General features: G+C 40.6%; 1 protein-coding gene across 4 annotated transcripts; it reads right to left on the minus strand.

Moving 5' to 3' along the window:
• Positions 1-264: 264 nt before the first annotated feature.
• LOC101849416 (ATP-dependent RNA helicase DDX3X) lies at positions 265-22,179 on the minus strand. Of its 4 annotated transcripts, XM_005110515.3 has the most exons (17): positions 22,034-22,179; positions 17,106-17,166; positions 16,414-16,569; positions 15,094-15,265; positions 13,909-14,022; positions 11,502-11,714; positions 10,620-10,719; positions 9,580-9,715; positions 8,529-8,710; positions 7,753-7,913; positions 7,218-7,362; positions 6,697-6,844; positions 5,616-5,636; positions 3,842-4,023; positions 2,313-2,430; positions 1,937-2,099; positions 265-1,060 (listed from the first exon to the last, which is right to left on the minus strand). In XM_005110515.3, exons 1-17 carry the CDS (start codon positions 22,076-22,078, stop codon positions 832-834), a joined length of 2,346 nt encoding a protein of 781 aa, XP_005110572.1. In that variant the 5' UTR covers positions 22,079-22,179; the 3' UTR covers positions 265-831. The 4 variants fall into 4 exon arrangements, with proteins under 4 accessions (XP_005110572.1, XP_005110575.1, XP_005110574.1 ...); XM_005110518.3 differs by lacking the exon at positions 16,414-16,569; XM_005110517.3 differs by lacking the exon at positions 13,909-14,022.
• Between the last annotated feature and the right edge of the window lie 1,064 nt (positions 22,180-23,243).

The raw sequence follows: 23,243 nt of genomic DNA on the forward strand, positions 1-23,243 counted from the left end.
TGCAAGGCTCTATCACTGCTGGTACTCGTTTTGTTAGTTATCACAGCTGTATAGAGCACAGTATGGTGTCATTATAAAATGTGAACATGATGCTCAGGACTCAATTCATCCACATTGTGTAGCATCTCTTTTCAAAGGACTTGAATCCTTCTCCATATATCTGACCTATGGAATGGGGTAGATACTTCAGCTAAGTTTATAGCCATGTCTTCTTCTTAATTTGGGAGGGGAAAAATTCTTTACAAAAATCACACAACACACAAATGAGTGTGTGTATGAGTGATTTATTTGGAAACAAAATTTGTAGTAGTAAGCAAAGCCCTTATATAACATCAGAGTTTGAACAAAGCTTCGTATTACAACACCTCTGGTCCGTGCCGTATGCTCCCCCTCAGACAAGTGTACAAAAGAACAATCAAATCTACTACAGACTAACAACGATAGACAGTAGCAGGAACTGACGGCACCGCAAAACTGTAGCCGGCCTTGCGCTGGAGGGTGTGAGCCGCCCTGGGAAGTAGTCGAGTGAACTAACTAACTGAGCTAGGGGAAGTGGTGGGGAACGGGGGAAAGTGATAAGTGAGAAACATAAGAAAACTCTGGTGGCAGAGAGAACTGGTTGAGTGAAAAAAAAAACAACAAAAAAAAACCTTTAAAAAACACAGCTCTCTCCCATACACAACACCCTGAGTAGCAATAATAAACCAAGAAACACTGGCTCACATGGGGGGAAATGGGCCAAGAGAATAAAAAGACAATTAAAAAAAAAACAACTCCACTTCCATCTAGAGGAACGGCTCAACCCTCCCTCACATCAAAAAGCTAGTTGGCTCAGTTTCCACCCCACCAGTCGTTAGCAGATCCAGAGCTGTACGAGTTGCCGTAGCTGCCCCCGTAGTTGTTGTACTGGGGCGGGGGGTAGTTGGTGAAGTGGTTGTTGTAGGCCTGCTGGCCGTTGAAGCCACCGCCGCCGCCGCCTCCGCCACCTCCCTGGTTGAAGCTGGTCTTCAACGGCTTGTTCTGACGGTAATCTCGACCTCCAAAACCACTGCCTCCGAACCTGGAAGAAGAGACCAATACGTTCTTATGCTTCCTTCATTCACATTCAAATCTTTTTATCACATATCAATGCTTCCTTAATTCACATTTACATCTCATTACATTTCTAAGCTTTCTTAGAGCATTCTAAATCTTTCCCAAACACATACATGACAAAAGTTTCAATCAAAACGGACATTCCCAAAGGCAGAATGTTGTCAACACACTCATCTTTCCAGTGCTAGGTAGCTCTTTTTGCAACATATCTCCGTTTCCCCTTGCTCCCAATGAGCAACATCCTATATTTCATTTCATATTATATACATTTTCAAAGGCAGGAAAGCAGAGAAAAAACTACTACTCAAGTAATAATATACCCTTCTGAACACCCTGACGGACATTGGTCACATTTTCAGGTTTACGGAAATCACATTGTAAAGTGGAACCACCACCCCCCAATAAAAAACAAACAAGTTTGAATTCTTCCATAGAGCCCTCTGTCAAAAAAGAGTTTCAAACTCAAGACCGAGTACCCATTTGCCGTCAGTTTTGAGACCTTATTACAGAAGCTAAGGACATACACTGTACTTATGACAAAAATTCAATGATACAGAGATTGTGACCACAACTGTTTCTCCCTTTGCAGTGTGCATATACTACAGCACAAAGGTTGAAACAAAAAAGGGTGGCAAGTAGTTTAGTTTTAGTAAGTGTTTTACGGCACTTGCAACACAATAAGGTCATAAAAGTGCCCCAAGACTTGAGGTGTTACAAGAGAGCAACAAACAAAAGAGAAGGAGAGATATGGACGATAGATGTTTGATAGGAAACAAGAAGCAAACCACACCAGAGCACCCGCCAACCACCCACGGTGGCAAGTAAAAACGAGTCCACTCACCTTCTGGCGCCACCGCGACGACCACCTCCCATTCCCATAGAGCGTACGTCCATGGACATAGACTCCAGCCAGGCGGGCACTTCTTGGTTGGCCTCTCCCAGCAAGTCCAGCAGGTCACGAACAATGTTCTTGTTCTTGTCGTTGAAGAAAGACGTGGCCAGACCTAGACGCAACCACAAACAGATCATTTGTATTAGTCAATAAAGAAGGTTTAGAAAAACAAGTTGACTGCTTACTGTAAGTCTCCACCATACACCATTGTGAAAAGTGAGGAATGACAGACTTTTACACTAAATCAGTCCATGCCACGAAATGCAGGCACAATGGACAAAGAGACAACGATGTCTGACAATGCCAAGAAGGAGAAACTACTTACCTAGATTGCCCACACGTCCTGTACGACCAATACGGTGGACGTACTCTTCGATGTCACTGGGGAGATCAAAGTTGATGACATGCCTCACGTTGGGGATGTCCAGACCTCGGGCAGCGACCTGTGTAAAACCAAAAAAAACAACCCAAAATAGATAAGCCAGTGGGAACATCTTTCCAGTTGTAGTATACAGCAAGCACACACAACACATGTCACATTGCAGGAAGTTTTGTTTTAGTAAGTGTTTAGTTAGTTTTAGTTGAGGTTTTACTGCGCTCGCAACTGCACAAGGTCATATGAGCCAAGGGGTGGATGTCTACAAAGAAGCCCTTATAAGGAATCGGGCTTACTCTGCTCACCTCTCTAGCTTCAACAGCACAAAGTCTGCTTCAACTATCAAGGCACCCAAGAAATAGCGTGTCACAAGAGCGTGACAAACAAACAAAAGAAGTAGAGGAAAAAAGACAATAGTAAGAAAAAGCAGCAGTTCCGGCACAGTTATGAGCATGGCATTAATGAATCAGCCCATTTACAATTACAATTCTACTGTGCATAATAAGAACATAGTTACCGTCCCCCCTTTGGGAAAGGCCTAAAGACACTTCAGTCATTAGCACCGCCCCGGGGGTGCAGTTGTAGTTTACAGCTAATACACACAACATATGTTACATTGCAGGAGGTTTTGTTTTAGAAAGTGTTTAATGGCACTTGCAACACAATAAGGTCATATACCAGCCCAAGATTAGAGGTGTTACAAGAAAGTAACAAACCCCCCAAAAGAAGGAGGGGAGATAAGGATGATAGATGTTTGACAGGAAAGAAGGAGCAAACCACACCAGAACACTCGTGAACCATATTGTTGGGAAGAAACCCTCTGAAACCGAGATATACTTTATCAGTAATACAATGCGGGCCACATTGTGCAATGCTGAATATGAAATAGAAGGAAAAGATCACGAAAAAAACCTTTGTTACAAATTCAGTCAACCCATTTCAGTGACCACAATGTTCAATGATCAAGTGAAGCATTTGATAAATGGAGTAAAGCCCAAGAACCCACAACCTGTTAAATCTAATAAAAGAAACACAGAAAAAGTACAAACTTAGTAATCGCCTGCTGCGTCTAGGGCCGGAAATCGGCCTCCGCGCGAGGGGTAATATTTGGGGCGCTCCGAATCAGAATTGACTCTTTTAAGTATAGTTACGGGAAAACTTGTGGACGAAAATAAATTAAACTCGGCAACCAATCAGAGGAATTTAAAAACCATAGTTCTTAGAATTTACTGTATTTTCATTTAAGCCCATTTGTAATACATTTGGATAAAAATTTAATTTTTCATTGTCACTGCTAACAAACTGAATGCATCAGATCAAATAAGCCTGAAATTGGAGCTTGTTTGTGTTGGTAGGCCTCAGCTCCTCAACGGGCCAAAGGCAGTAAGTAATAAGACCGACATTCCCAGAAAGCTTCCAAGCAGGCAGTTTTTATACAAAGTCAACAGACACCCCCCCCAAAAACCCAAACCACCTACCGCAGTGGCCACCAGCACTGGCCGTTCCCCAAACTTGAAGAGGCGCAAAGCATCCTCTCGCTCTCGCTGTGAGCGGTCACCGTGGATACTGGTAGCTGGGTAGTTCTCCCTCAGGAGGAAGTCCTCTAGAGCGTCAGCGCCCTTCTTCGTCTCCACAAACACCAGGGTCAGAGACTCCGGACCTGAGAACAGACAAGGCAAATGCTTCCGTTTTAGTAAGTGTTTCAGCGACCACAATGTTCAATGATGAAGTAAAGCATACGATAAATGGAGCACAGCGCAAGTTGCAAGTGCAACACAATAAGATCATTTAAGTGGCGAAGACTAGATGTGTTACAAGAGATTAACATACACAAAAAAGAAGGAGAAATGAGGGAAATACATGTTTAAAAGAAAAGAAGGAGCAACCCACACCAGAGCACCCGCCAATCACACACTATCCAGAATGTGGGAAGAGTCATGGGCAATAACGCTATATCCAAAAGATAACCATAATTTGGTACGCTTATAAGTAAGTCCAGGGACACTGAACACTATGACACAAGACTTCCATTTTATGCAACACAATCCATTGAACACTAGTGTAACCAATGATATATGCCCTTTACAATGCTACATGGTCATGTAAGGCGGGACCTCTATATTTGGTCGAGTTTAAACACAAGGGGGCTATCCCGAAAAATGCTGTTTGAGAAATTCGAAGTTAGTCTTTGGACCCTTGTTCAGTTTCTTGAAAAGATAGGGAGAGTTTTCTAAATAACCAAACAAATATACACACCAATGAAACCAAACCTCTATACGTAGGGAGCAATGCCCACTTTTGGTGTAGGTCAAGATTTCTGGAAAACCCCAGAAATCTGGTTTAGCCCACTTGTCCTTAAAAGCGACCATGTAACATTCATCTCAGCCAGGACCAAGCCAAATAGACAAAGAGCCTGAAAGACTCTCTAAACAGCCCAACTACATCGGGGTTTCGAAACCATATCATCTGCACCATAGCCCAGCAAGACATCAACCGAGCAAAAGTGCGCCAAACCAAGGTCAATAGGACATAATAGGAGAAATAAACCAAGTAAAAAAAAAACCGTGATGAAATAAAATAATTATAAGTATAAACAAGTCATATGTATTAAAATTATTTTTTTTTAAACGAGCAAAAAAAACAACAACAAAACAACAACAAACAAAAACAAACAAATAAAAACATGAAGACAAGAGTTAACTTGACTAGAAAAACCTCTACTGTAGGCAAATACATTACAATGGTAATCACTACCAATGGATTTACAATGGCTTTGTTCAACAAGCAAACAAACAAAAAATTAAGTTTATGATCCATCACCAGCAAGTGCACAAATACACCAAAGCTCTTTACCAGCTCTCCTCATCAAACTATAAAACTAACGCCAAACATATAACTTTTCTTGTAAGGGACAATATAGAAATTCCTAAAAGCGTGAGTAAAAAGTAATAAGCACAGTCACTTCACTATGTCCCCCCACCCCGCACCAAATTGGTGAAAAACAAAACCCATCCATAAAAACTACATTGACATCCCCAGCAAAGTGCCTTTTCGAGAAACTGCAACGAAAACCCCCAACAGGTAATAAAATGCTCCAAGCCACGCAACACAAATGCCCGAGGAGCAAAAGAATGCCAAAAAATAAATAAACAAAAGCAAAAATTTATGCCCAAAAAAAAAAAAAAAAAAAAATTTTTTTAAATATATAAAAGCAACGTAAAGGAGTTTGAAGGAAAAAAAAGAAATTCTTACTAGGGGCACCAGCACCACCACCTGTGTGTGACAAGGAGGAAGAACTAGGTTGGAGGTTAACACAGTCATGGCAGGGTCTGCATCGCGACCTCAGTGCTGTCTTGTCCTGTCTCCATTTTTTTCAACATTGAAAATGTGACTTCTTCTGAAGCTCACTCTTTGTTATAAAATGTTTACACCCGTTATTAAAAAAGGATACAGGACAAGAAAGCACTGAGGTCGCGACATGTATGTTGGCTGATGCCTCCAAACAGCAGGTCACACATAACGTGGCCAAGCCCAGTTAGAACACAACTATTATTATTATTAGTTTAGTACGAGTTTTACTGCGCTCGCAACTGCAAAATGTCATATGGAACACAACACTATGTATTATGTTTTCGAGTCCAGACGCCACATAATAGCAAGCAAAAATACAATGCCAATAAGAAACAAGAACAATCCTAACTCAAATCTCAACTCCACAACACATTAACATTTTTTTTTAAAAACCCCAACAAATATTGGAGGCCTTTCTATTGTTCCGTATCGAAAGCCCAGCTCCTGAATACAAAATTCTTAGCACTGACAAGGTCAGAAAAGGCATAGTGGGCACATTACCACTTGTTCCCTGACATTTCCTATCCTAAGCTGCTCAGTGGCCCAAGATAAACCATTTGAAGACAAAATATAATTCTGCCTAGCTGTCAGACTACAACTACATGAACTGACAGGGATCACAGCACTAATACTAATCAAATACATCATCACAACAAAAACTACACCCCAATGTACATGAAAGACTAACAAAATATAATTTTGAGCTAATCAAAGATAACAAACGTACCTCACAGATAATTGTCTATTGAGAAACATTACCAGTGCTTTCTACCAGCTTCTAGTGCAAATAAGCCTAACTGAATAATAATATACCTAACTGTAAATTTCCAGACGTAATGATCCGTGTTTGCAACCTTTATTTCTAGCACTATTTCCACGAAAAGCCGACAAACTAAAGTTACTAAACAGCTTTAAAAAAAAGGTCACAGCAACACGCACACTACAGCACGGCTGCTACACAAGTACGGTTTCTTTCACCCACCTCCGGCAGCGCTGAGCAAGTCCAGCAGGAAGGACCTCTTCTCCTGCTCCTCCACCCAGACCACCTTCTGGGTGATGTTTTCACTGGTGCTGCCCACGCGGCCCACCGCCAGGAAGATGTAGTTGTCCAAGAAGTCTCTGGCAAGCACCTGAGAAATACCAAACACACTAGTTTATAGTTCTTGTTTGATCCTTAGGAGTCGTAGAGAGAAGCACATCGACACAACAATAGCAATTCCTTCAAGTAAAAAATTAGATGACAGAAACATGACACAGAGAGTGAATAAGTAAGTTACACAAGTGGTACCTACCAACACCTCACTTCAAATAGAAAAGATGATCATTTCATTTTTGGGGGGGTTGAAAACATCCATGTAGCGAAAGAGTGGGGAAAACCATCATCAAATGAATGTGACACAAGTATATCAAACACAAACACCTTAATCATTCTTGTCAACACCCCCCCCCCCTCCCCCAAACCCCATTTGATCTACAATGAGTAGTATTCAAATTCAAACAAACCTGAATTTCTTTGGGGAAGGTGGCTGAGAACATATTGGTCTGGCGTTTTCCACAGGGAGGCATGTTGTCTTTCTCTACGATACGCCTGATTTGAGGTTCAAAACCCATGTCCAACATTCTGTCAGCCTCATCCAAGACCAAGAATCTGCAGAACAAATATCCAACAATTGTCAATTTCCTCTATGTTTGAAAATTTCAAAGGTTCTCATGAAGATCCACAAACTTGTACGCAAGTTAAAAAAACAACGCTCACGCCCTTGGGCTAGCCAAACAACAAAGTAAGCGGAGCATGCACTGTAGCCAGTGTCCTTCCTTTTGTTTGTTTGAGTAAAGAGAAGCACATCAACACAATATTTAGTGCTGGGAAAAAGTCAGACAAACGGACAGAACAACAGGGGGAATGTAAGGAAGTAGGACCTACCAGTGGCCCCCTCCAACCTGTCGAGAACACATTTACATTTTGTAGACAAGCGAAATTCCACTATGCCAATAATGATTCTATCCCTTTCAGAACAGCACAACATGCAGTACTCACTTGCAAAGGTCCAAGCCGACCTTGCCCCGCTCCATCATGTCCACCAGACGTCCGGGCGTGGCCACCAGCAGGTGACAGCCCTTGTCCAGATCACGCATCTGGGCTCCAATGTCAGCGCCTCCGTAAACCACGCAGGGCCGCACACGAGACCGATAGGCAAACTGGAAGCATAACATTCTTGCTTTAGTAAGTGTATTACGGCACTTGCACCACAATAAGGTCAAACAAGTGCCGAGATTAGAGGTGTTACAAGAGAGTAACAAACACAAAAAAGAAGGAGGGGAGATAGAGACGATAGATTTTTTAAAAAGGAAAGAAGGAGCAAACCACATCAGAGCACCTGCAAACCACCCACGAAGACATAACAATAGACAGCAAGTCGGTACAAAATTAACTAACCTTACTTTCAGCACCACTTGTTGCTTTCCTTCACAATGAAAGTGAGGCAACAAATGGAAAGGCAAATGGATTAGAAACAGACAGACAAACCTTCATGATGATGAACACAAAAGACTGCAGCCTCCCGGAAGCGTACTTTGTCACCCAAATATTCATGGGGGAGGAGAGGATGAAAGAAAGAGGTGTATTTACAAAGAATTCAAATAGACCCTCTGAAAAAAGAGACAGGAAAGAGCAAGAAACAAAAGGTTACAATGATATAACTGGGAGGAAGGGGGAAAAAAAAAGAAAAGAAAAAAAGCCCAACATAACAAATTTTGCAACGGCCCCGACAGGAAGTAAAATTGATGAAGTCTACAAAACAAAGCTTGTCTCACCTTCCTCGCCTCGTCGTAGATCTGTGATGCCAACTCACGAGTCGGAGCCAGCACCAGAGCCAAGGGGAACATCTTCCTGCGTCCGTATTGGCGACCTCCGGGCTGGTTAGAAGCATCACCAGGTCCCATTGTATAAATCTGGTTCAGGATTGGTACCAGGAAAGCAGCAGTTTTGCCGGAACCTGTAATAACCCAAGATAAATTTTAGAAATCACAAGAAGACCCACCCAAAACAACCACACACATCTTTTGTATATTTGTATAGCCAGTTTATAAACTTCGTTAGTATGGGTAAAAAGAAGCACATAAACGTGACAACCACCATTTAGAGCATGGAGAGAGCAAGATGACAACCATAAACAGGACAACATTTGGGGGGCGGGGGGCGCGCAAGTGTTTTACTTTAACATGCACACCTTGCACATGGGACCTCCGAGATTTTTCCTACCAGAAGATCAGGGGTGTGGCTGAAAGAGTCGGGAGCCCAGAAGAGGGGGCAGGGGCAGAAAGTGGAGACGAAAGCAGATGACAGAACATTGCCAGAGAGCACGAAAGGAGGCGAGAGGAGACCATTCTAGAGAAGGAAATTTTTCGGTCGCTACCTGGATTCGAACCCCCCGAGACCTTTGAATGAGAGCTGAACACCCTAACTTCTAGGTCCTGGCAGCCCCTAACAACAATAATAAATTAAAAAATTAAAAAGATACAACCTTTTCAGTACCAAAAATATACACACAACCCCACCCCCACCGTCAGCAATACTCATTACCTTTAAAATTTTTACCTTATTTTACAATATTTTATTAATATAACTTATTGTTTGTTTGTTTTAGTAAAGATTTTACGGCGCTTGCAACTGCAAGGTCATATGAGCGCCAGAAGATTAGAGGTGTTACAAGAGAGTAACAAACATAAAAAAGAAGAAGGGGAGATAAGGACGATAGATGTTTGATAGGAAAGAAGAAGCAGACCACACCAGAGCACCCGCAAATTTAACTTTAAAAAAAAACTAAAATAAAACACCAGACCTATTCACGCAACAATGACATACCTGTCTGAGCACAAGCCATCAGATCTCGCTGACCCAGGATGATGGGAATTGCAAATTTCTGGACTGGAGTTGGTTTTGCATATTTGCTGAGAGCAATGTTGTTGCGTACAATCTCTCCCAGACTGCAATCTTCAAACTATACAGCACAAAAAGAAAGCAATATTAGGACAGTGAACAACTTTCATAACAGTTTTAATACCTTCTATAGTACATAAAAATCAAATAAAAAATTAGGCCAAAGTCAAACCTTGCACAAACAAGAGTGACTAAGCAAATTAGAGGCTAAAATATTTTCCCTATTTTTCATTCCCTTCAATTCAAGGGGCTAGCAGAAAACTTGCTCAAACAGGATCTGCAGAGTGAAAAAAGAAAATTAATTTATAAATTTTAAATGGTGGTGCCAATTTTCCAGAAATTACAGAGTTCTGACATGCATTGCGACAAGGGTATCTTAAATGAGAATTCTAGGTTTTGTTTTCCTGTGTAAAAATGATCTTCAGCACTGCTGTTATGAACAAAATGAAAGCAATGAAGACATTTGCATCTGTACCACAGTAAGTCCAAATACAGCACATCAACCAGCGGACCCATAAGCATCAGTAGGGTTGTCTTATTGTTTGAGTACAAACTTTTCCGCACTTTGCAGCACAATAAGGTCATATAAGTGCTGAAATTAGAGGTGTTGCAAGACAGTAACAAACACAAAGTAGAAGGAGGGGCGATAAGGACGATAAATGCTTGATCAGAAAGAAGGAGCAAACCACACCAGAACACACACCAACCACCCATCAGTAGGGTTGTCGAGACAAATACCCTTACAATATTTAGTTTAGTTTTAGTAGAAGTTTTACGGCGCTCGAAACTGCATAAGGTCATAGAAGCGCCAGAAGATTAGGGGTGTTACAAGAGAGTAACAAACATAAAAAAATAGGGGAGATAAGGACGATAGATGTTTGATAGGAAAGAAGAAGCAAACCAAACAAGAGCACCCGCCAAACACCCACTTACAATATTAAAGTGAAGGAGAGGGAACAACTTACGTTTTCAATGTTTGCTGGAGCACTGTCCCCACTGGCTTCCACAGGGATGTCCTCGTACTTGTCAAAATTGATGCCTGTATTACCGCCACCAAACAGTTCACTGAAGGACAAAAACACAAACCACGGGTCAAAGTTAAGTTGGTCACAACCATTTTGCCTGAAAACTTTTCAAACTCATAGCATCTCAAGGAGCCTTGCCTGAACAAGATAATCGAATCACCCCCCCTACTGCTGATTTATGCTCGAACTCGAGAGGCGGAGTTGAAAAAATACAGACTTTTTAGAGACAGTTGTCAGGTTAATGAAAGAAACACGTGCTTTACGATATCGACGCTAGTCCAGTCAAGGACGGCCGTCGCTGGCTGCCTTTCTCTTGTCGGAATTTCCGGCCACACGGCCGGCAAACTTGTACCCCTGACACAAACGGCAAAGCTCATCACTATAATATGGGGTGTGGGCTCTTGTATAACAGTGAAAACCTACAGCTTAACTTTCACTGTTCAAGGCTCGTCTCTGTAGGATAAAAAAGTTTTTGAGACTCCACCCAATACATTTAATAGCTTGATAGTTCTTTCTTACTTTTGCTCTATCCTTGTCACTATTTATTTCTGATTACTGGTAGGACTAAAATTCTGTAACTTCCTAGGAACATTATGCAGATGGGAAGGAGAGCAAGGAAAGACACATAGAACATTAAAAAAAATTTCTAACACTCCCATTATTCTCTCTATATGTTAGTTAGGCATTATGACACACTAAGGGGATACAATTTACTTTTCCATAACCAGCCATTTCACTCATTACAAAGTTATGGAAAGAGGGCAACCCAGAACTTCTCTGGTAAGCCCAAGAAGCAGACGCAGACATGACCACAAGACTCACTGTTCCAGTCTCTCATTACGAGGCAGGGGAATGGACCAGTCCTCCTGTCTGGAGTTGTCTTCCCCGCCACCGTCCATGCGGTTGTCCCAGCGGTTGTATCCCTGGCCGCCCATGCGTCGCTCGCGGTCTCTGTCCTCGAGAAGACCATCCCAGCGGCCTCCTCCTGGTGGGGGTGGGGCACTTCCTTGTCGGTTCCAGCGGTCATTGCCACGACTACAATTTTATGGGTTTTTAAAAAGAGAAACAAGAAATATTAAACTACATCGATCAGTAAAGACATACTGTAATTGTAATATACTGCCTCATCAATTTCTGTAATACAAGGAAATCATGACAATTTGACAATACCAAGAACCCTGTAGTTTAAACAAACTATGCTTCAGGTACATAAAGTTTTGAGTTTTAGTAAGTGTTTTACAGCACTTGCAATACAATAGGGTTATATAAGTGCCGATGATTAGAGGTGTTACAAGAGAGTGACAAAACACAAAAAAGAAGGAGGGGAGATAAAGACGAAATGTTTGATAGGAAAAAAGAAACAAACCACATCAGAGCACCCGCCAACCACCCACTCAGGTACAAAGTGTGCTACTGAGACCAACAGATACACAAAATACAATACATCACTTCCAAATTATCTAGAGATGTGCTTGTTACTTTTCAAAAATCATCCTAAACCAAGTCAGCCTGGCATTACACATAAAATGAAATCAATTCGAACCAAAAAGCATCAACAACAAAGCACAAGCAATAAGCTTTAACCCTCTAAGCATCTCTACTTCAAAAACTGTGGTGTAAGGGAATTAAAATGCGATTCCATTATGGGACCTGCATATATACTGTGAGATCAAATCTGTAGTCTTGTGAATATAGTTTCTGAAAGCTTAAAAAAATAATAAATAAACAAACAAAAATGTGCTTTTTGCAGACCTCATCAACTGAAAAAGTCTTTTTGATAGTTGAAAGCATGCACTTTTGATATCTATTTTTTAAATTTATTTTGAAACCGGCTAGACTAAAGAAATTCGGACCCATGAAGAATGCGAAGGCAACCATTTTCCTTACCGAAAGTGTACATTTCTGAAATGTTAACTACAATATATAGCATACTACCTTTTTTCAGACAGTCATTCTTAGGATAGGGACATTTTTCCGTGCACGTTTTTTAAAAACAACTTTTCTTCTGGTGAAAGCGAGATCTACCCTTGACCATAAAGTCAAATCCTTAGGTTTGGATTTAGTTCTTCACATGATTGTGTCAAACAAAGTTAAAGGTGTTAGTCTGGACCTAGAACCACATACACAGACCCCCTCTCTCTATCCTTTATTCCCAACGCACAGCTCAAGAGTCTGGACCAGACATCCAATGCTGGTTGCACTCCTTCTTTCTACTTCTGTTTCAATTGAATCAGAATTTCTTTTAAAATTCTATTTTAATGTCGGCGTTTTTCCTGCCCCAAACATGCAGAATTCTGTTGCACTGAAACCAACAGATCTAAAAAAATTATAAAAAGAGGAGAAAAAGAGACTGGTGCAATTATGGTTACGGTCAAAGCACCAACGCAACGCGTTTGAGGCCTATATACTCAGCAAATGAGACTTGGAGGGATAAAAAAATCGTAAGTTCTGAAACATGTGTCCCTTCACCGTGACTCAAAACAATAAGTGATCTCATCATACACTGTGCCCAGACACCGTTGAAGCTGAGAGACACCACCACCCACGTAGTGACTCCCCTACCCCCTGGGAAAAAAAAAACAACTCAGGGAGGAGGGCTTGACCACTTACTATCAAGGAAAAGAAATACAATAGTATTGCAACTCCATGCTATAAATATTTTAAAAAATGGGCACCCCCCCCCCCCCCCCCCCCCAAATCTCCCTTTACTCTCCAGCTTGAGACAGAATTCTTCCCTACCCCTTGCCATTCTGCTTCACAGAGGTTCTGCAATGCTTGTGTCAGCATCTAAAACGTGTTTAACTAAGCAGACTTTGCATTTATTTCAAGATTGTTCCAATTACAAATGGTTAACAATAGTGAAAGTAAATGATGATGCCTGAAACAAATGTCAATCAAAGATGTAGCTCCACTTGCCACGTCTGAGAAGAAGACAGGTCAGCAAAACTTTAAGCTATTCAAGCAGAAAGGATGGGCAACCCCCCTCCAAAAAAACCCCCCACAAGTGAACAGCGAGACAACCAGAAGCCTCACTAAAAGTTCTGAGGTTTACTAAAAGAATAACCCACTAAGACAATATATTCATAGACCTCATCACAACTAGTCTTCACCTCATTGAGTCCCAGATAAGTATATAGCCATTTATTTCTACAAATATACTACTAAATGCAAAGAGTATAGAGAAAAAAGGGAGTGTGTTTACAAAAAAAAAAGGTACAAAAGTAACAACCTGTCATTATACTGGTATCCTCCCCCACCACGCCCATAGCCACCCGGGTTTCCTCCACCACGCCTATCGTAACCACCTCGATTATCGTACCCGCCGCGGCCGTCTCTGTCATAGCTGCTCAAAAAACAACAAAAAGTGATCTTTAGTATTGTATACATGTTAGTGCAGTATGCAATGGCACACATATGTCTTTGTCAGTGCTTCCAATAGCAAGTTTTTTTTTAAAAGAAGGAAAATTTCACCAGGAATAGGTGCTGTATACCCCCGCCCCCTTCCATAATCATTAACACCTCTCCGCCAAAAAAAAGATAAGCATAGCAATTTTTAAACTTAAAACCCGCTTTGGTAACTTCTTTCGAGTACTAATAAATTATTTTAACTCATCACCGAGAATTCACATTTGAACAAATGAACTTGATCTTTTCAATCAAATTGTTTCCACCGCCACTGGAATTTGAAGTCTTGTTAGAATTTTGGCTGGATCGATAACAACAACAACACAATGTTACAGAAGTGGGAATCTCCTTAGAATGCCTAAATTGCTTCCTTAGATCAGCCTCCAGTTCCCATTCAGCAGGCTGATCAACACGCTTCCCTTGTCAATGGAATAGCATTTTTCACAATGCCAGACTACACAAGAAACCAAAATTGTCCAAAGTTAGGGGTAGAAAGAAGGTCTGTAACCATTTCAAAAGAGATCTCGCATGCGCTGATCTTAAAAAATAATCACAGAAAACCACATAAAAAAAAGGCCAGGCCGACATGGAGCAGGACGTGGTGGATTTTCCTCAAGTTTTATAAATTGGCAAAGTACAGCCAAACGTCAACAAATTGGAAGCACTGCTCAGTGTGGGGTGGCACAGCATCTTCTTAGATTACAGAAGCACTCTGACTTTGTAGTTTTCAAAATATTAGAACAATTTGTGCAGTCAAAAATCAAATTACAAATGACTGGAAAGTATTTGTACTTACAACCTACTTCAAGTAATTGATTTCACTCAATTCAAAACATGGTCAAGTACTAAACATGAAAAAATTTGTACTATTAACAAAGGAACAATGCAACAAAATAGAATCCAAAGCTCACATTGTAACACAAATGGTAAAACAACAGAAACAAATAGGATGAAAAATTAAAACTATCAATGATCCACCAGTTTGAAAGAGTCAAAGCCTTGCACATACCCCCCACGTCCTCCACCATAGCCTCCTCTGCCGCCGTAACCGCCACGGTCGTTGTAGCTACCGCCTCTGTCGCTGTTGTAGGAGCCGCGGTCGTTGTACCCGCCACCGCTGCCTCCTCGGTCACCACCATAGCCCCCGCTGCGGTCTCCGTAGCTGCCACCTCTGCCGTTACCTGTTAGAGAAAAGAGTTTGCCCTTCAGAGAAACTCTCAAAACACTACATGCCCATGTGGGCGCAACAGCGTGACATAATGGAAGTAGAAGAAGAGAACCACGTCTATGAACCACTGCTGCCTCCTTGGTCACCACCATAGCCCCCGCTGCGGTCTCCGTCCTCCGTAGCCGCCACCGGTAGTTGTTTTTTTTGGGGTGGGGTGGTGGTCTAGATATTAATTTTTGGCTCAATTTGACTATGAAGGTGATGTACAAAATAATAACTTCATATAAGCATAGTCATTGCTCAAAAGGTAATATGCGATATCCAGTTGAAGGAAATTGAATGATGAATATGAAACCAAAGATTAATTTTGAACATAACCAGGCATAAGAAGGATTAGAATGGGTGGAATGAGGTGATGAGAAAAATAAATTTATACCCAAAATGTACACTCACCAAACGTGAAAGCAAATCAGCATAGCTATCTAATCAGATACAGGCCAAGAGCATGATCCACACATTTCTGAATACACAGCTTTTTATTTCAAAATATTCCAATTTTTGTTTGAGTTATATTCTACTCATCAAACTAATGCTTTGACAAAGAGAAATTAGATGGATTTGTTTCCTACATCCTTTCCAAGTTTTCTAATAACAATAATAAGTACTCATAAAATACACATCATATGAAACAAAACAAAACTGAGGCACCCCATCATTGCCAATATATTGGCCATACGTCCACAAGGTGTGCGGACTCTTGCCAATACGACCGGAAAAAGTTAAATTTGAAAAAATATTTCTTTTTAAACCCCTAAACCGGATAAATCACTTGAAGTGTAAATAAAAGTAAAGACAGGAAAGGTCAGGAAAAAAAAAAAAAGAAGCTGAAACAAGCATTTAATGTTTAGCACCCTGCCGACTTCAGGTGAATTTCTTGGTTGACCAACCTTGTTCTTACAGCACACACCCAACCCCCCCCCCCCCCCAAACCCCAAGAAACTTCCATAAAATGCGAACCTCACATACACATATTCACCCATAGCTAGCTCAAAGAATTTACACTGGGAGTACCCCTAGCCCCCTCCCTGCCACTAGCCAGGTCGTCAAAACAACAGTTGGGGGGAAAAAAACGTAAGACCTATGCAGGTAAACAAGTCTCACCTGACCAGCGACCTCCGTCTCTGGGCATTGGGCCTCTGCCTCCAGAGTTGCTCCAGTTTTCTTGTGGTAAGTTGGCATTGGGATGGCCTGGAGGGGGCTGGCTCAAATTGGGCATGCCCCCACCCCTAAGGTGTGGAGGGACATAGCGACCACCACCTGATAGTTCAACAAAAGTTTTGTTCAAAAAACTTTTCAGAAACAATCATTATCATAAGATCTACCTGCTGTTACACTATCAGTTCTACTGGTAGCCGACAACCTCCACAAGGTTATCTGACTCCTGTCAAAAAAAGCCCAGTAAAAAACCCAAAAAACCCTTTATTTCAAAGGAGCCTATTTCATACTACCCACCAGCGCAGAGTACTGCCAATAACACGTAAGAGTAGCTACCAGTTCTAAATCAATAGTCTGCGAATAGGGTTTCCAGCCTCACCGGCTCGGACATGGGGTCAAGAACTTTCTATTCATTTAGCATCCACACCCTTGAGGAAAAAGAAAAGGTGAAAGCCATCTATCTTAGAGGAAAATATTTACATTGAAACATTTCAACCAGTAGTCTCAGCATCAACAAACAAAATAATATGTAACCCAAAATTTAAAAAAATACTGTGTATTATCCATTTAACTTCTCTCACCAAGACGAGAAAAAGATTAATAAAGATAATATCAACAATGGAAAGGATGAAACTTACCAAAGTTCCCTTGGTCAAAATTTTGATTGCGACCAGGGCCATTTATGTCCATACCAGCAAACTGAAATAAATAAATAAATAAATAAAATTTAAAAAATAAGTCAAATATTTTAAATTTTAACTCTTTCATCCAAAGAGGGTATTCTTTTACCTTCTCTTCCATTTCATCTTAAGCTGCTGTGTGTCCATTTTCTACAACATATTGATGCGCTGAACACAAATATCGACTTCATTTCCGTAGCAAATAGCTTTAACTTTAAAACATACTTGATGGTTTATAATGCACATTAAGCCTAATTATTTAACTGTGTAGTAATTTCTACACTTTGGACCAATGGGAGGAGGGGGGAGTTCAGGGGAATAAGAAAAAAAACCCCTGCTTTAACTTAAAATTTGATGTTTTGCGGTTAGATTTGAAATTTTCTTGAAAATAATTGATTTGCGAGTTTTAGTGGCTCATGTGCGATCTGCAGCAAACGTGAGGCAACGTGGTGAAATAAGGCACTCGTCAAAATAATGAAAGTCAAGAAACTGGCATTTTTCTGCAGGTATGGGAATTTTTTTTTATTGAACTTTGTTTTTTGGCTCACCTTTCATGCCCTTTACAGAACACACTTCTGAGTGGATATTACTGAAAAATGTTGACCGGTGGTTGCAATGCGCGCGGAAGGGAGGTATGAGTCATCACGACCGGTCGTGATGCGCACACAGATGGTTAAGAATATGGGTCCTGTTTGGGGATACTAATTTTTACCCCACCGACGATTACTTCTTGATTCGTGTGCCGATATGGAGAGATAGCCTATAAAACCTGATTGCAAAACATCAAATTCTGGTCAAATTCAGGGGGCATGCAATCATGAACCTCCCCTTGCTTGTTAAAAACATGTGAAATTTTACTGCTCATTTTGTAGCCTTGGCTAGATCTAGGCCTACTGACAAAACACTGATACTGAATATTTAACTTATTCGCTACGTATTATTTTCGGCTTGTGGACCAATTTTTTTTCGGGAAGGCGAAATGAAATGATGACTAGTGTGCAGTTCAAAAGTCTTTGGGGCCACAAATTCAAATAAATATTAACATATTATGCACCAAAATTTTCAGTATGGTTTGTAGAATATATCTGTAATGTTTATTTGTGTATTTTTCAACTTTGGTTCCTGTAAGAGGCGATTATGCAACACAATTTTTCTTGGATGCGGATAAAATTTGAAAATAAAAACTGTGAAACTCAAAAAAATAAGTTTGCACCTTGTCAATTGAAACATCAAAATAACCATAAATGAATATAGAACTGGAAAATGTTGAAAAATTTGCAGTTATTTTTTATACATTCCATAAAATTTGCACATTTGGATCATGGCATCCAATACTGAAAAAAATTTTTTTTTTTAATAATCTTGAAAAATTGACAAGATGCATTCACAAACAGAAAAAACCACTAATATCGTATATGGAATTATTCAGATTTGTATTTGGAGTAAACATACACATGTCCTGAGTGGTACTTTTTGTTTAATTTCACAAAAAATAGTGATTTTTGGGAGAAAAAGTAATTTGACAATTCTAGCACTGAAAAATATTGATTTCTAAATAACAGAGCAATGGCAATTTGAGCCCAATTGTATCAATATTCTAAAAAACAGTCGTACATTTCTTTAGTGTGCAAAATAAAGATATATTTTGTTGAGTAAAAGCAGTAAGACTGGCATCTGGGCTATAATTTGAGCATCGCAATAAAATAAAGTCACCTAAACTTCGAAATCGGGTTTCAAAACTGAATCAAAACTTCCGATTTTCTGTGGAAACACTTGACCCTGAAGTCAACATTATATTATGACCTTTATTTTAACATGGGTGGATTGAAATAGAATCTAAGCTAAAATTGAAGATCGGTTCTCGAGCCGCCGGGGGCGGCTTAGCGTTCTGACTGTACTTTAGCCCCGCCCCCACCGCTCTGCGTAGAGGACACCCACTGTATCCATGACTATATCCGGTAGGCCTACTCAGTGTGGATGATGCCAAGTCTAAACATACGGAACCCACATTCTTAAGTGGAATCTAGATTTAGTAACAAAATGTACCCCAAAGTCCAGCAAATCAAAGTAAAAAATGTGCACAACTGGAAGTTTGCCTGAAAAGTTAACCCAATGTTAGAGTAATCGTACCGGGTCGGGCAGCAGATTTTTAAAAAGTTTTCGGGCACTGGAGTACAAAAAAATTGTTTAAAACTTTGTTTTTAAATCTAGCCCCAAAAGAGTGGCACACAAACCTAAAGTAACCTCCCTTACTTTCGTTGAAACAACAGTTACGGCGACATTTTGCTAAAAATAGTCCTTAAGACAGCTTTTTCTTCATCAACTGAGTAAAACAGCGTGAAGCTCTTCCCCCGGAAGAGTTAACATTGGTTGTGGATGAAGGAGCCTGTGGCCTAGAGATTCTACGTTTTGGTAAACTCTGAAAGCAGAAGAGTTATTTACATCGAAGTGTACTATACAGACCCGGTAACCGGGAACAAAATCACAAAGTATACAGACCCGGTAGGGGAACTCTTTTGTTATGTCGGAAAGTTTCAGCGCCCAGACCCGGTAGTGTGAGTGTGTATGTGTGTGTGTGTGAGAGAGAGAGAGAGAGAGAATAGGGAAATGCTAGCAAAATGCATATGACATGCCCCAGTTTACAGGAGGGAACGAGAGAAAGATAAGAGTGGGAAATAGGTGGGGAGAAGAAAGACAGACTGAGACAAACAAAGGAAAAGAGAATGCGAGCGATACACAGAGACAGAGGAGAGAGAGAGAGAGAGAGAGAGAGAGAGAGAGAGAGAGAGAGAGAGAGAGACTGCTCGATTGAAATTATGACATTGTTCTTTTCTTCAAATTGTGATTTCTCCAACTCCAAATAGATCTAGATCTAGATTCTCTAGGCTAACCTCGGTATTTTTTTACTTTCCCTCCCGTCTCACACTCAGCTACCAGTTGTCTATTTTCCACTAAATATTGATGCGCTGAACACGAATATCAACTTCATTTCCGTCGCAAATTAAGTTTTTGAAATATTTGATTGTTTTTAACTTAACCAAGATAGACATGCTTTGGACCAATTGGGGGTTCCAGGGGGGCCTGCCCCACTGGGGTAAAAGAAAATCTGGGGGGTTACAGGGGGGCATGCCCCCCTGTTTTTACCCATAATTTGATATTTTACATTTAGATTTGAAATTGTCTTGAAAATAATTCTAAATTGATTTGCGACAGTTTTAGTGGCTTTATGTGTGATCTGCAGCAAACAGTACAGCAGTTTGACCCCTGAAACAGTGCATCTGTGTGCGGGAGTGAAAGTAAAATTTACCCTAACCTCGAAACTAGATCAATGATTTATGTCTGTCTGTCTAGATCAAGACCTAGGCCATAGATCTAGAAGAACCTAGATCTAGGTCTACCCTGAGCCAAGAGGGTGCTGAAACTTTCCGAAATCACAAAAGAGTTCGCCTACCAGGTCTGTATACTTTGTGACTTTGTTCCTGGTTACCGGGTCTGTATACACTCCCTATTATATGAAGCCATATCAAGGGTGAAAGAGAATTTGCAGTTCAGTCTCGCCGTTTTTACCCAACAAAGGGAGGGTGTGTGTGTGCGTGTGTGCCCGATTGTAACATAAAGTAGTCAGTAGTTTCTCATCCTTCGGGCACATAAGATAATATAGTCCCTAATAATAAAGAATCAAGAATTTGTGCATAATAGTAGAGTCAGATACAGCATATTAGCCCAGTCAGACACCAGTGTAGTAGAGTCAGATACCAGTGTGTAATTCAGTCAGATACCAGTGCCAGTGTAGCAGAGTCAGATACCAGTGTGTAATTCAGTCAGATACCAGTGTAGCAGAGTCAGATACCAGTGTAGTTGAGTGAGCCAGATGCCAGTGTAGTAGAGTCAGATACCACGTAGTAGAGTGGGTCAGATACATACTCATTAAAATAGCTACAAATTGTGAAAACCACTTTTTTAGACAAACTATCATGATTGTGTCCAAGTGTTGAAAACAAGCATTAAAAATCATGTTATTAAGCTTGCAAAGAAACAAATGTGATAATAATTGAAAATGACCAAATGTCAAAATACTGCCCGAATCCATGAGAAAACCAAAAAAATGTGACTGAAGACGTAAATAAATCTGGTGTCACTTTCGCACCCAGCCCAGTAAGGCCAAGGGCCTCAAATATGCCAACAAGCTGAAACAGTACAATCCTAGGGTCATCCAATCACAGGGCTTCCTGTAGCTGGTTTCAGTTTGTCTCTAGGGCAAGGCAGATAGGAGATATAAAGCTTTTAAGTCGACGTGCCTGTTTTCGTCCTAATTTTGACCGAACCGGTGATTTTACTCTGGAAGCCTGCACGACAAAGGACAGTATCTAGATCTAGCACTGTTCCTCATTGAGCAAATAACTGATAATTGATGCCCCTATTTATCAGTTTTCAGCACTATCACTAGATCTAGATTCTAGACTATAATAATGGAGCCAGACTATAATGGTCGTGTAGGGTAGATCGACTGTCAGTTCTCTCTCACACTCCCATTCGACTCGCCAAGCTTGGCATGATTCTCTAGTCTAGACCAGACCTAAAATAGAATATGAATGGCAAGCACGGGAGCTTGGGTAATGATTATAGAGATTCATTTGAGAAACTGCAAACCACACAAAAAATTCAGAACTCTAAGCTAAACGTATTAGAGTAGGCTAATCGTAGGAAAGCACACGTTTCTTTGTGAGCCGCAATTAGTCTTCGATCACGACCACGATGAATGATCGTCGGCCATGTTGAATTTGTACACAACCTCAAAAGCAGAACCCGTTTGGGGAATTTCAGCAAACTGTCGTGGGATACATGTATTAATTCAGACACAAATGTTTCAGAGAAACGAAAATTACCTGCTGTTCCAGGCCAGGACCATTTTGATTTGAACCATTAGGCATATTACGAAGCTCTGTTGAAACTCTAGCAAAAAAAAGGGGAGAGATGGATAGTTCAGTGTTCACCCAATGAGCCAATGTTCGGAGCACAATGGGTCACGTGACTAAGCAGACGTCTTGAAAATGCCAGGTACCTGGAAGCGTGTCTGTCCACTTTTAGAGGTTTGCATTACCCTCTGGGGTTTTTACGGAGCCTGAGACAACGACAAAACGAACTCTTTCAAATATAATATATGTGCTTAAAAATGAAGACGCTCTATAGGCCTACATTACACACACCAGCCTTTACTAATCTAGAGTTTTCGAAACGTGAAAGAAGGAAAATCTTTGAAAGAAAACAGCTTGTTTAAATTCTGCTTAGATTTTTTAGGTGTTGGGTTGATATATATACTCATGAAGCATAAAATATCTCCCCGTCCCCTCCCCCCATCCCCAACATTTTCCAATGTACTTTGGGTTCACTTACTTTACTTTACTTTTTACTTTTTCATCCTCTGTTGTCGTTAAGCGTCGAAGGGAGATGCAGTTTTCTATGGTAGGCCAGCTCAGCTCTTTCAGATGTGATGTTACGTTTTCTTAGGGTTTCCTTGACACCCTCGATCCACCTTCTGCGTGGCCTTCCTCTTCCTTTATAGCCTGACACATTTTCCAATGTACGTTGGGTTCACATCAATGTAAAACTGAGTGCAGATGATAAGAAAAGATTTGCTCAACGAAGAAAGAGTTAGATACATAGATCTATAATTTATATCATCTTTTCATTTTATTCTGGCGGGTTGCACACTTTAATTAACTATTGTCAAGTGTATGGTGTCTGTCATTATTTGTTTTGCTGATGCTTTTCAAGAAGAACTGGACTGAAACTGGTCACTCCAAAGTTGACCGACACATAATTATTGGACCTTCAATCTGTGGATTCGATCTCCTTCATAAAGTCTCAACGCTGGAGTCCCGAGACGATTATATGACCATTGGAATTGCTATGTGTGCGTAAATTATAGAATAGAATTTTCATTTATTGCAATATGTGTCATAGGTGTTAATTAAGCCTTTTTCATAAGGATATCATATATCAACACTTTCCACCTGCCTTGACTGAGCAAAATGTACTCACATGTTTCATTTATGGCAGAGCTTATATATATATATGTATATACATTGTCATATA

The sequence above is a fragment of the Aplysia californica genome, unplaced genomic scaffold, assembly GCF_000002075.1.
Source record: "Aplysia californica isolate F4 #8 unplaced genomic scaffold, AplCal3.0 scaffold00903, whole genome shotgun sequence".
NCBI lineage: Eukaryota > Metazoa > Mollusca > Gastropoda > Aplysiida > Aplysiidae > Aplysia > Aplysia californica.